The 13,198-nt window shown below is 32.2% G+C and overlaps 1 protein-coding gene across 12 annotated transcripts in view; it reads left to right on the top strand.

Annotated features, from left to right (window-relative positions):
• da (transcription factor daughterless) overlaps positions 1-13,072 on the top strand; it is a 61,229-nt gene extending 48,157 nt beyond the window's left edge. For 5 of the 12 annotated variants that reach the window (XM_085188882.1, XM_085188880.1, XM_085188871.1 and 2 more), the window contains 14 exons: positions 878-1,049; positions 1,417-1,559; positions 2,091-2,258; positions 2,528-2,641; positions 3,582-3,650; positions 4,608-4,722; positions 5,128-5,214; positions 5,490-5,592; positions 6,220-6,237; positions 6,803-6,892; positions 8,145-8,240; positions 9,165-9,310; positions 9,565-9,674; positions 10,565-13,072. In XM_085188882.1, coding sequence (XP_085045008.1) covers positions 878-1,049; positions 1,417-1,559; positions 2,091-2,258; positions 2,528-2,641; positions 3,582-3,650; positions 4,608-4,722; positions 5,128-5,214; positions 5,490-5,592; positions 6,220-6,237; positions 6,803-6,892; positions 8,145-8,240; positions 9,165-9,310; positions 9,565-9,674; positions 10,565-10,615 — 1,482 coding nt within the window. In that variant the 3' untranslated portion in view covers positions 10,616-13,072. The remainder of the gene's footprint in view (positions 1-877; positions 1,050-1,416; positions 1,560-2,090; positions 2,259-2,527; positions 2,642-3,581; positions 3,651-4,607; positions 4,723-5,127; positions 5,215-5,489; positions 5,593-6,219; positions 6,238-6,802; positions 6,893-8,144; positions 8,241-9,164; positions 9,311-9,564; positions 9,675-10,564) is intronic. The other 7 variants (XM_085188875.1, XM_085188874.1, XM_085188876.1 and 4 more) reach the window with 7 other exon arrangements.
• The last annotated feature ends 126 nt before the right edge of the window (positions 13,073-13,198 follow it).

Raw genomic sequence — 13,198 nt, 5'->3', positions numbered from 1 at the left:
TTGGTCTTTTCGAAGTCAATGGTATATTTTACTATTACATTAGCTGGCAGCTATTCTGCCTGACATTCGATAGACATTAATTCCATACATGTCCACCCTTCAAATATTCTTGTACAGTGTAATAAGCTTTACTTGTTAGAATTTTTACAAATAATTTTTTTTGGAGGCGAAGACTTGGCGTAACAAGCTTATCTTTATTTCTCGTTCCTATCGTATGTCTATCTCTATTTTTATTATGACAATGTATATTTTAATATAACTTATTTATAATGTTTTGTTTTTCTTTTTATGTTATGTGGTGTACAATAAAGTATATTATTATTATTATTATAGCTAGTTCTATAAACTAATTCACATTCTGAATTATTTAAAGGCAATCAAAAAGCTGGTAAAAGTATTTTGAATATTTTTGTTTGAATATAATAAAAGTATAATATTTTTGTAACATGCAATATGAATTTGATTAGAATGAACCTGCTCTAACTCACCTGGCATATAGATATGGATGTTGCTCGTATCGGTAGTTTAAGATAGTCTCTTTAGTGCAACACAATGGGTGCTATCTGTAAAACGTGGAGCACTGGCCGAGTCTTATTTAACTTTGTGTTTATTTATTTGTTGTTCTTAGTGATAAATCACTGGTCTAAAGTTAGTGTAGTTGTAGGTATATCTCGCTCTCCTCTATCTGATACCAAAATTATATAAAAATAAATATAATTCTTTTACTTAAATAATTTTATTTTACGACACCATTGCTGCATGCATCTATTTAACAATATGGATGCGTCAATGCGTACTTATGCCAACAATATTATTTACCTATCTATAAAGGAATATTATTATAATATTCATTTAACATATAAATTTATATTTCCAGTATGGCAGCGATGAATTCGGCCACGACTCGCCCAGTCGGTACGCGTCGCCCAAGGGGGCGGGCAACAGCGCCGGCTACCAGGAGCCCTACTACGGCGGCGAGTGGGCGGGCGGCTACTACCAGCCGCCCCCGCCGCCGCCCTACCACCACGACCCGTATGCTACTTCGCCAGGTAACCTTGAAATTTGCTAAAATCGTGTTTTGTAAAGGTGTTTTAAATTTTACACTTAGATATTATTTTATTTATTTAACATGTTTATTTAAGATGTTTATGATTAAGTAATCTTTATGGGTTCGACCCCCACCCAGAGGAATGATTATATTTAAATTATTTTTATTTCTTCGCTCCGATAGAAAAGCGCAGCCTTCAGATATGTCATAATGCACAATATATACACAGAAGTTACCTCTACCTAACAGGCAGGTCCCACTCTGTTATGCGGGAAGTGTTAATAGTATTTTGTTCTGTAAAACAATCAAACATTTGTTGTATCGTTTCGCAATGATCGTTTTGTGAGTCAAATGATGACATTTTCCAGGTGTAGCAGGCGCCCCTCCAGCGGACACGAGCTCGGCGGGGGGCGCGGAGCTGCCCCTGCCACCGATGTCGTCGTTCAGGGCGGCCGCGCCCGTGCACTCGCCAAGCGATCCCATGATAGTGGCCAAGCCATCTATGCAACCGGTGGGTTACAAGTTTTAGGCTAAATAAATATATTGTTTCGGAAATAGTTTTGCTTAGAAGAGCCACTGAGAAATTCAACATTACTCTTTTGAAATATAATTTTATCACATGTTTAAATGAGAAATAAATACCATCTTCATACCATTTAAATCAATCTTTATTTTTTTTCTTTTAATTTCGAAGAAGTAATTAGACCATTCAAACCTTATAACTTAAAGATATAATGTATTAATGCAATTGGTTGTATGCAAAAGAAAATAAAAAATGAAAACACATGTTATGCATGTGCCTATAAAATATGAGGGTTTCTTTTCCTTTGAAGTACCATAATACCTCTTTCATCAAAATAGTTTCAGAATTAACGGAGAAATCGCTGGGCATAAAAAATAGCGTCGGACGTAAAACTTCTCTTTTTTTTGGTTAAAACTAGGATTAATGTTTACATATATTTTGGCTAGAGAGGATTTTTCTAACCTATCTACTTACCTTTCGTACCTTGCTCATCTGTACCCTCATTGTGCCTGTACCTAGATGTACGCGGGCGCGGCAAGTACCCCGGGTGCGGGCGGCGAGGCGGGGAGCCTCTCGTCGTACGGCTCGTCCCCCTCCACGCCCGTGCACTCGCCGCCCCCGCTCCACGCCCGCCTGTACCCCCCGCTCAAACACTCGCCGCACGCGCACGCACATCATAATGGACAGGTTAGTAGTAATTAGTGACGACATTATGTATAGTATAAAATAAACATATAAAGATGGGTTTTTGGACTATAAATTATGTTTTTTCATATACTGTAAGTCATTCATAATTTATGTAATACAATGTGTATATCATATATCATTAAGTAATAAAACATATTTAAATAAATAGTGATTATTAATAATAATAATGATTGTCTCATTCACTGATATCACGTATTGTCTTATACATTAATGTACATCATCTGCAAATATAAAGTACATTATTCCAGCAATCAAACTGGGTATCAACCGGAGTATCATCGCCACCTACAGCGACAACTCCTCACGCGCCCTTACCAGTCTTACCCAACGGACATCAACACGTTGTCTTCCCACCAGTTATGGTAAGTGGTAATAAAAAGAAAAGTTGCTATATAGAGAATTAATAAAAGATTTGAGTAATTACGTGATTTTTAGAGTTCTTAGATAGTACATCTTGTGTATATATGTTTTTTTTGGACGGGGTACAAGATTGATCAGTGTTACCCCGTTATAAAATTTGATTAGTAAATTTTAACAATATGTTTTGAAAATGTAGAGTACAGTAGAGTGTTCTTTTTATTACCTTTGGCATGATCCCCGCATGTTTGTTACTAACTTTTATTGACGATCATTTTATTTCCGAAATGTTTTTGAAAATTTGATAGATTTTCGTTAGTAGTTTTTTTTGTTCATTACAACGAAAAAAGAACTTTCGATTCGGGCAAAATGATATGGAAGGCTTTTATTTTTTTAATATGTTGTGATATTTTATTTTTGGATTCATAAAATTGGTGTAACTTTTTTAATGATCAATATGAAGTTTTATATATCTAGCCTAAGAAAAATTATTGGATACGCCATTTTTTTGGATTTTATTTTGTGTTTTTTTTGTTGTTTTCTGTGTTTTAAACAGCGAGCGTTGAGCCAATAGCCGTTATCGGGTAACTTAAAATAAAACTAGACTTTGCTTAGACTAGATCTTTAGAGTTACTGTAGTTAGTTGCTAAAGTAAAATATTGATTTACTCAATTTATTATCAATCCCTATTTATTTCAATTATAATTTCTTTTAAATCATACCTAACATTCAATTCTCTTATTTGAAAAACATTTCCCTTTTCATTGATGAAATATTATTAATATATCGAAACCAAACAATATGTTAAACAAAGAATACCTTTATCATCGTTCCCATATACACAATTCAAAATGCATATCCAAAACGGCCACAAAAACACAATAATTCCACTGTTACCCTCAAACTGGCTAGCTCTCGCTCGCATCTGAGCTATAATATGGTCAGGGCGCGCCGGCTGAGCAGCGCCAGCTCGACGAGGCGATGGTGTTTCTACGCGAGCACTCTGATGTTGGGGTGAGTAGGGTACAAACCAACTAAAACTCAAATCAAACTTCCCTTTATAGGAACACCCCCCTTCCATTATAAGGACTTTTTAAAATAATTTAACATATATTTTAAATGCACAGTACAGACACGTAGTTCGTACTTTCTAAATTATTAGCTATTGCTGTATTTTGTTTTTATCTGTTACTTATATTAGACTTAAAGCTGGACAAAATTATCTCTAGATATATAATTCCTACTATTATACTTACTTGAAACAAATATAAATACATACATATATAAAAGAACCCCATATTTGACTTTGTTATTTTTAATAATATTCTAATTTATTTTCCAAATTTACACATCATTATGAAAGGTGAGTGATGCGTGCTTTATTCTGATGATAATTGTATTATTCTAAAATGTGAAAAATGTTCTCAACAATTCTAAAATTACATTTTTTTTGATTGTAATAGGATATTTTAATGTATAATTAAACATGTAAATCCATTAATGGGCTTTCTATTAGTAGTAAAAAATATTGTATTTTTTAACGCTCAAAAAAAAAAAAGAAATATAGTTATCATCAAATGCTTTTTTGTATATATCTACAAGTTTATAAAATAAAGTTGTTTGATTGTACATATTGTAGCTTGTAAATTTGAAGTGACAAATATTAAGGGTATCAGTGAAATTGTAATTTTAAACACAAATTACTGATACTCGTAATACCAGTCTTATGAAGTGTGGCATGAGAGCTTTCTATCTTTGCAATTTTTATTTCGCTTAGACAAAAAAAATCAGAAAACTATATTGTGAAATAATTTAGCACATACGACAAAAGTAAAAAAATATATTAGGCAAAAAGCAAAAGATTTATAAAATAAATTTCTATAAAATTAGCTCCAAGGGTACAAACGAACATTCACTATACATTTCCCATTATGATAAGAGGGTAACAACCTAAACCCCGCAATTTTCCAGGGTGCTCGTATGGAAGAGCGTTTGGATGACGCCATTAACGTGTTAAGGAATCACGCGGAAGCTCCCGAGCTTTACCCTCAAGATGTGCATCACCCGCACCAGCATCAGCCTGCGAGTGAGTTGTTTTTTGTCATAAAGTATATTAGGGGCCATCCATAAATATCATTGAGCTTAATTTCATAAACCTTCCCTACCTGTTGTTACATTACATATTTAGCATTTAACGTACAGGGTAGGTAATAATGATATGTTGTCTATAAATAATTGAACATATCTATAAAATGTTTCACATATCAATGGTAGAGAAAATCAAGTGTAAAGTTTAGTAAGTTTAGTATTACCATTATAAAAAATATTGATTGTAAACTGTTCAATATTTTATAATACATTTTTTATATATATATATCTTGACACTCTAGTAACAAAACAAAGCGCGGCATTGGGCGGAGTGTCTTAATACTATGTTCCCCGTGATGCCTGCCTTGCTTTCGATTCTAATCACAATAATATCCATCGACAGTGAGCCGAGTGGGCGTGCCCGGCGCCGTACCGCACCTACACACGGAGCCCCCGGTCAAGATGGAGAGACATTTGTTGCCCAACACTAGTAAGTGAAAAATATATATTTGTATTAATATACCGTCACTTTGCCGCGCTTTGCCCCGTTACTGGAGCGTTACTGCTATAACATCTATTATTTCATCCTATTAATTAATTATAAATAGAAAATGTGTGTTTGTGTTCTTTATTTACCAACTTTCAAATATTTTTAGTTTCAATTTGGTTTGTTAGGAAAAAAATTGTTTACTATTAAATACATTTTTTTCATAGAATAATACTTACGTTAACTAGATTAAACTTTCTCCGTTCTCCGTTACACAGAGAAACGCAAAGAGCCACCAGACTCGGGTCTGGATTCGAAGCCGTCATCCTCAGGGTCGGCGGACGCGCTCAAACAGGCCGGCGGGAAACGCAGCCGTAGATAGTGAGTTTATTACCAGCATCCTATTAACACGCATTCAATGCCGATCATATGACAACCATGTCACTTTTTGAACTCTAACACTTATGTCATGAAACCTATTTTAAAATGTTATTCCACACTTCCGGTAGTCAAGAGGAGCGGGTTGAAATCCTGATACGACATACGACAACTTGATTATTATGCAGTCACTATCACACGATCGTCGCATTAGCACAATCATTTCATTTCCTATCAATGAAGTAGTGACTTTAAGCGCGACGGCTGTGGGTTCAATTCCCATTCGGGGGAAAAAATATTTTAATTTTCTCGCTCCTGTAAGAAGATCAAGCAAACTTCCAATTCACAACTAAGAGTATAATCATTTCTATCACTTCCTTGTTATTTACATTTAAAAATGTTTTTTTTATATTTTGCATCTTGTAAATCTTGGAAGATGGATATTTTTTTAAAGATTATAATTATTATTTTATTTCTTTAACACAATTTTAAAAATCATGAATTTCATGATATGTTTTTAAAGCCAATCGTTTCTTTTATTTTCATAAAATTGATGATTGTGTGTCATTATTTTGTGTAAATGTTTTTTATTGTGAATTTTGAAAATTTTCATGTGTTTTTCTTTCGTAGCGTACAAAATCAGTTCAGGTAGAAATTATTTATTATATATTAAATAAGTTTAACAAACAGACTTTCCAATAAAGAGAAGTTCTCGATTTTACTTGAAACAAATATAAAAAAAAATGTTAATGTTTTTGTCTTTAGTATATGCACTATACATTTATGTACACCATATAGTCAATTTTAATAATGTAAAAAAAAAAATTATCGAATAGTCATGAATTTTAAAATTAAAGATTTTTTGTTAGTATACAATTTAAAATATTAGTATTTATTTCAGTTTAAATTTAAAATCCTTTAAATTTTCAACAAAAAAAGAAATAAAACAAAAATTTAAACTGAGAACATCCCTTTCCGCATGTACAACTTTACATAGTGTATAGAGTCTTAAAAAATATTATCACTTAAAGTTTTTATTGGAGGAGGCCTATGTCCAGCAGTGGACTTTAAAAGGCTGATGGATGGATGGATGGAAATTTTTTATTTAAATAAAAAAAATCAGAACATCTCTTTCCGCATGTAATGGAGTCGTCATATTTTGTTTTGTTTTCAAAAATATAAATATAATAACGTATTTCACGCCTTCGTCCAGCTGTTCGTCGGCGGACGAGGACGAGCTCGACCCCGACGCGAAGGCGGCGCGCGAGAGAGAGCGCCGGCAAGCGAACAACGTCAGGGAGAGGTCCGATATATATACATAAATATATACATATTTTGCATACATTTCTGAATTTGAAGTGTAAAATATACAAATTAAAATATTTTTCGCTTCACATTCGCAGTTTTGTGTCCCAATTATTTTTTTCTTAATTTGAATTTAATATTTGCTAAGAAATCAGTAATTCAGCACTCACCTTCTTCCTTAGGATAAGGAGAAAGATTTTTGCTTATTATGGTTTTTATTATAATTGGGTCAATGATACTAGAACTATAATAAAATAAAAAAGATGTATATAAATCATGTCACACAAATTAACATACACATTTATGTTTTCAGAACTTACCATCTAACAAAAAGGTCACAGTATTCAAATTATATACAAAATACTATCAATTATATTCTCATTACCAACATCTTCTCTATGTCTTTCTTTATGATTATTTTTTTGTTTGTGTAATAGGCAAAAGGTAAGATATGGACATCCTAATATATTAAAAAGCATGTTTTTTTAGTCAAATTAGTTATTTTCTAGTATTAGGACGCTTTTTTATAGAATGAAACTCGTCTTTTATATGCTACATTTTATTTATAAAAGAAATGTAGATAATATCACTTTAGTTTTGTTTTTTTGAAATTATAATGAAAATATATTATCTAATTTTTATTTCATTAAATCACGCATACATTAAACGCTTGGTAACTATGCATGTATAGGACCGAAGGTTTAGTGGTTATGATTTTGCATACATTTAGGAGGTCGGCGGTTCTCTCTCGCGCGCTGTCTATTTTAATAAGGTAGGTAGACAAAAAAGAAAGATAAATAAGATGTTATTTTTATACATTTATATCTGTATTTGTTGTTCTATTTTTCTTTTCACATGTATATTATTGAATTTGTTAGAAGAGTTATGACGTCAAAAACATATAAAAAACATTTTAAAGGCTCTTTAGTCTCCTCTTGCAATTTCAAATTCCATTGCTATTTAAATAAGATATAACAATGTAGCTTATATAAAAAATAAAATGTAAATAAAAAATATATATATAAATTTCCAAAATTAAAGAAACAAAAAAAATAAGAAATAAAAATAAAGAAATAAATATTTTAATAAAAATAATGACACACAACAATAAATGATTTTTTTTATTATAAAAACTATGTTTATTTTAACATATTATAATTTTCTTTTGTTTTTCTACATTTTGTGGTGTAGAACAAAATATATTATTATTATTTTTTGTATATAAGTATTTAATATAATTCGACGAACAGTTGTTCGTCGGCTGACGAATGCGATGACGAAACAGATCCTCACGCGAAGGCTTTACGGGAAAAGGAGAGGAGACAGGCGAATAATGCTAGAGAGAGGTAAGAGAGACTTTCACGCTGTATCCTGCACATAGCAAGGTAGGCAGAGGGAACCTAGTTTAGATACAGTTTCTCCACGCTCGGTTAAATTTTATAGGTATTGTTTGAAGGGCGGATTTTTATGTCATTTAGTTTATTTTTGTGGGTAGTCTTGATTTTATGTGTTTTTTATTTGTGACTGTTATATATTACTTATCTACGTGCAGATATAACGTGACTGAATTAATATATACATATATATATTTTATATGGAATCATCGAAGTTACCTTTTTTATATAGTAAACCTAGAAAATACTTATAAGTAATATTTTAATTTTAAAATAATTTACTAGTGTTTTGAACAGCCCTTTTTATGGAATATTAACTGGAATGATTTGATTTGATTTGAACTTTCACTTTGAAATAAAGCTGTCTTTTAAACACATAAGCTGGCATGGCTCTTCTGATGTTTTTCATTGTAGTATTGTATATAAATATGCTAAGATCACAAAAGTTTGAATACTGTGGTCTTTTTGTGAACCTTTGAAGATTAATATGTTACACAACGACTAGGTTGTGTTTAGTCCTCCCATAAAGATAAGAGACGTATTGTGGGTTCGTTCCTAGTCGACAAAATTAAGTATTTAATATTTCCATTTTCTTCGCTCTGATGTCGAGGCAAAGCGCGGCGTTGAATTCCACCACTTATCACTGAGTGCCTACAGAATTCTGCGGCAAATGGAGAATGGAGATTCTCTCTGCCTATCCTACTGCGTGCGGGATACAGCGTGACGCAAAAAAAATATTACTCCGAGTGTGAATCGACCCCATATCCATTGCGTTCACACACCACACGCGCCACGACGCCCTCTTTTCTATTTAATTATATATAAATTACAAAGTTATTTTTGCGTGACGACATTTTTTCTAATGCTCCATTCCAGGATAAGAATAAGGGATATAAACGAAGCTCTCAAGGAATTGGGCAGGATGTGTATGACGCACCTGAAGAGTGACAAGCCACAGACCAAGTTGGGTATATTAAATATGGCTGTAGAAGTCATCATGACTTTAGAACAGCAAGTCAGAGGTGAGTGTGGTGATTGGACACTATGTTTGTGTCACTTTTTGTCTATTTTATGGATATTGTGCGTGTATATATGAGAAACATATTTAGTTGGAACACTGACCTTGTGATTTCTATTTTGTTGATTTGTATTGTTTTCTCCGTTTGGTGGTAACATTATTAATATTTTAGGAACCTAATCGATTTAGATTATATCTTTAATTATAAGCTAATATATTTCAACATTGTTACTAGAGCTCACCTGATTTAATTTGCAGAGCGCAATTTAAATCCGAAAGCGGCGTGTCTCAAGCGCCGCGAGGAGGAGAAGGCGGAGGACGCGCCCAAGCTGCTGGCCGCGCCGCTGCACCACTACGCGCCCATGCCGGTGAGCACCCGCCCCATCGCGTAGTAGCCCTTACGGGCAGAATGATGCACTATTTAATTTTTGTTTTTAACTCAATTGGTACTAGCGGTTAGGGGTGAATTCTAATAAACCATGAAACATGTGTTTAATGAAATATTTTTAAGAACCTCTCAATTTCAAATTTTATAAAAATCAGTGGTGATACAAAAATTTTTTCATACAAACTTTCAACCCCTTATTTACACTCCTAGAGGATGAATTAAAATAAACCACGAAATATGTGTTCAATGATATATTTTTAAGAGTCTAAGTTTCAAATTTTATAAAAATCGGTGGCGATTTAAAGATTTTTCCATACTAACTTTCAAACCCTTATCTGCACCCCTAGGAGATGAATTAAAATGAACCACGAAACATGTATTTAATGAAATATGCAATATTTTTAAGAGTCTAAGTTTCAAATTTTATAAAAATCGGTGCCGATTTAAATAAAATTCTATACAAACTTTCAACCCTTATTTCACCCCTATAGGGTTAAAATGTTTCTTAGTGGATGTCCAGATTACGAAAGTAAACTTTTGTCCAAATTCCACGTTTCTACGCACAGCGATTACGGCTGTGCGTGCGTCTTACCTCAGTCAGTGAGGACAAGTCCTTTTATATATGTAGATAAGTAGTTAAATAATTTAATTGAAAATAAGATGTTACATGCTTAATTTTTTTAACGTTAAATAATGTAGCACCGGTTCACTAAAGTTCCGGCGCAAGAAACTCAGCGGAACTTTGTTTTTATTCAAATCAATTATTTACAGATTAACACTTATTTATATTTTTCTATTTTAAATCTGCCTATTAGAGGCAGATTTACAAATTAATAATTCTTTATTAATTATTCCTATTAATTATTCCAGGGTCTAGGCTCAGTATCAGGGCAGCCCCCCACCGGGCCCCCGCCGCAATAGCGACACCCGCGCGCCTGCGCGCTGCACTAACAACATAAAAAATCCCGACCCCGTGACCCGCTACCCCGCGACCCCGACCTCAATCCCGCGACCCTTCTACCCCTAGCCGGTACTAGGGGGACCCCCCATTGTAGCCCAAATTGTAGGGGTTCTTATGGGGTTTCTAAAATTTGAGGGGTTTTGGGATTCGTAAGTCAGTGATTTTTTGGGATGTGTGTTTGTTTGTGTTTTGTTCTTGTTCCTTTTTTTCTTCTTGTTTCTTTGTACTTTTTATTTTTGAAATTTCCTTATAGTCGATTTTATCGGAAACATTTATATATATATATATATATATATATATATATATATATATATACATAAATGTTCTATATCTTATAAGTAAAAGCACAAATAAACAAACACACACCTTTTAAAAGTGTTTCGTTCAATCTTGAGCCAGTGATATGGCGTATTAAGTTCCCAATATTATAAAAAAATAACTCGAGTACTTTTTAATAATCTGTGGTGAAATGTCCAAAGAATAAGTGAATGCAGTGCGTAGAGACTACAGACTATAATAGTTAAGTGTGTATTATACATGATGTCACTTTAACGTCGAAACGACGTCACAGTGACGTCACGACGGCGTCACAGTGACGTCACGGCGTCAAAACGACGTCGCGCCCAAAGACAGTGGGATTGTAACATAGCATAGTGCATAGACTAGATATAAAATAAATATATGGAAAAAAAGATATTTTTAATTACAAATTTTCGTATTTTTTTTCTATAGGTACACTTTTTTTCGCTGCCATAGCTTAGGTTAGACGCTCGGGGTTTTGTATGGCAACACCGCTTATTGTTTTCACGTTTCACGCTTGACAATAAATTTTATTGTTGTTGTTGATTATTAATCGTCTCATGTTGAAGTAAATAAAGTAATTTCCATTTAGATCAATAAAAAATAAAATAAAATAATGTTTACGTAATTTCTGTAATTTTCGAATAAATTTTATTGGTCTATAACGTAAACAAATATTACGGGGCTCTATTGGACTATAAGATATTATAACTTATGTGTAGTATTAGAAACTGAAATAACCACTTAATTATACAAGAATATTGAAACAAGAATTATATATTAAATATTTCAATTTACTTAAAAAAATGGTTATTTCTGTTTTTTTTAAATGGATATTGCTATATTTGCTTCTGTATGCATTATTTATCTATGGACTCCGAGCTATAGGTATTTTTTATAACCTGTGACAGTTCATTTTGACATTTATATATAGCCATTCTTTTATGAATGACAGATTGTTTTTTTATATATATGAAATAGAGACGATGTATTGAAGGTGTTCTTTTTTATGAAAAAATGGCTGCTAACTTAAATATGTACTTAGATTTGAAAATCGAACTCCAGTGATTTTTTTTCTACTTTTTTTGTTCTGTTTTTTTTATCGGACAGCTTTTGTACGTCTATTGCGTATTTTTTTAAATATACATACATTTATATAAATTATATATATATTTTTTTATTTTGATGTGTTGTACTTATTTTGTAAACGAAGTTTGCTATTTGATCACAGATTATATATGTAAATAATCATGATTAATCGTTGATTTTTTTTAATGTTTACTTTTTTAAAATTTATAAATTGATTAATAATAAATTAGGCATGACGTTTGTGTGCATGTTGTTTGAGTCTATGTAAAAGATATATGTATTTTTTTAATGTTTAATCTCAATCAAATAGTAAACTTCGCGTTATGACAAAACGGACGTTTTGTTTCAATTTTATGGGAGAAATTTTTAATTAACTGTATTTTCTTTCTCTTCTATGGCAACACCTAATTTATTAAGCCGACAAATAATATAGACATAATAAATTGCCATATTAGGTAATAAATAAAAATCGTTTTTATTTTCTCAAAATCAAAGCAGATCATGACGTTGATTGTTGTATATAAAAAAAATGAAAAGTTGTCTATCGAAGCTCAAGTTTAGGTTTTTTTAACGGAAATTACAAAAGGGGATTCCCGGGAATACTACTATAGTAGATAAAATTGATATCTACAGAGTATCCCCGTGGACATCTTGTATATATTGTTTTAAGTCCGTACACACGAGAAAATGGCGGAACAGACGCAAAATGGCGTCCCCTAAATACAAAGTTCAAAACATTTTTTTTAGAAAACTAGAGAGTAGTTAAGAAATAATCATAGTTTTAGAATTCTTCCAATTAGTATATTTTTTAAGTTTTTTTTTAATTATTTTAATGATTATTTTTTTTAATTATTATTATTATAATTATGTATAATGATTCGTCCGTGCGTCTGGAAGTAATTTATTTGGCACTGGAGTGTTTGCCGGCGGCTACAGGTTCCGTTCCGTTTTAGGTAATTAAAAGAACTCGTATTATTATAAAAATGAATAATTATAATTAAATATAAATGTGCCATTCATTTTGCTAATTTTGTGTTTTATTTTGTGTGTTATTCCCCGTACCTTTTAAAGAAAAAAGGAACCCTTATAAGATCACTTTGTTGTCTGTTTGTCAAAAGCCTTTATCTCAGGAACGTTTAGAGATATCGAGTTGA

Source organism: Heliconius melpomene, chromosome 7 (genome assembly GCF_056956725.1).
Source record: "Heliconius melpomene rosina isolate 202511_hmr_F chromosome 7, ASM5695672v1, whole genome shotgun sequence".
Lineage (NCBI taxonomy): Eukaryota > Metazoa > Arthropoda > Insecta > Lepidoptera > Nymphalidae > Heliconius > Heliconius melpomene.
The sequence above is the reverse complement of the archived record's forward strand: the minus strand, read 5'-3'. Positions and strand labels throughout refer to the sequence as shown.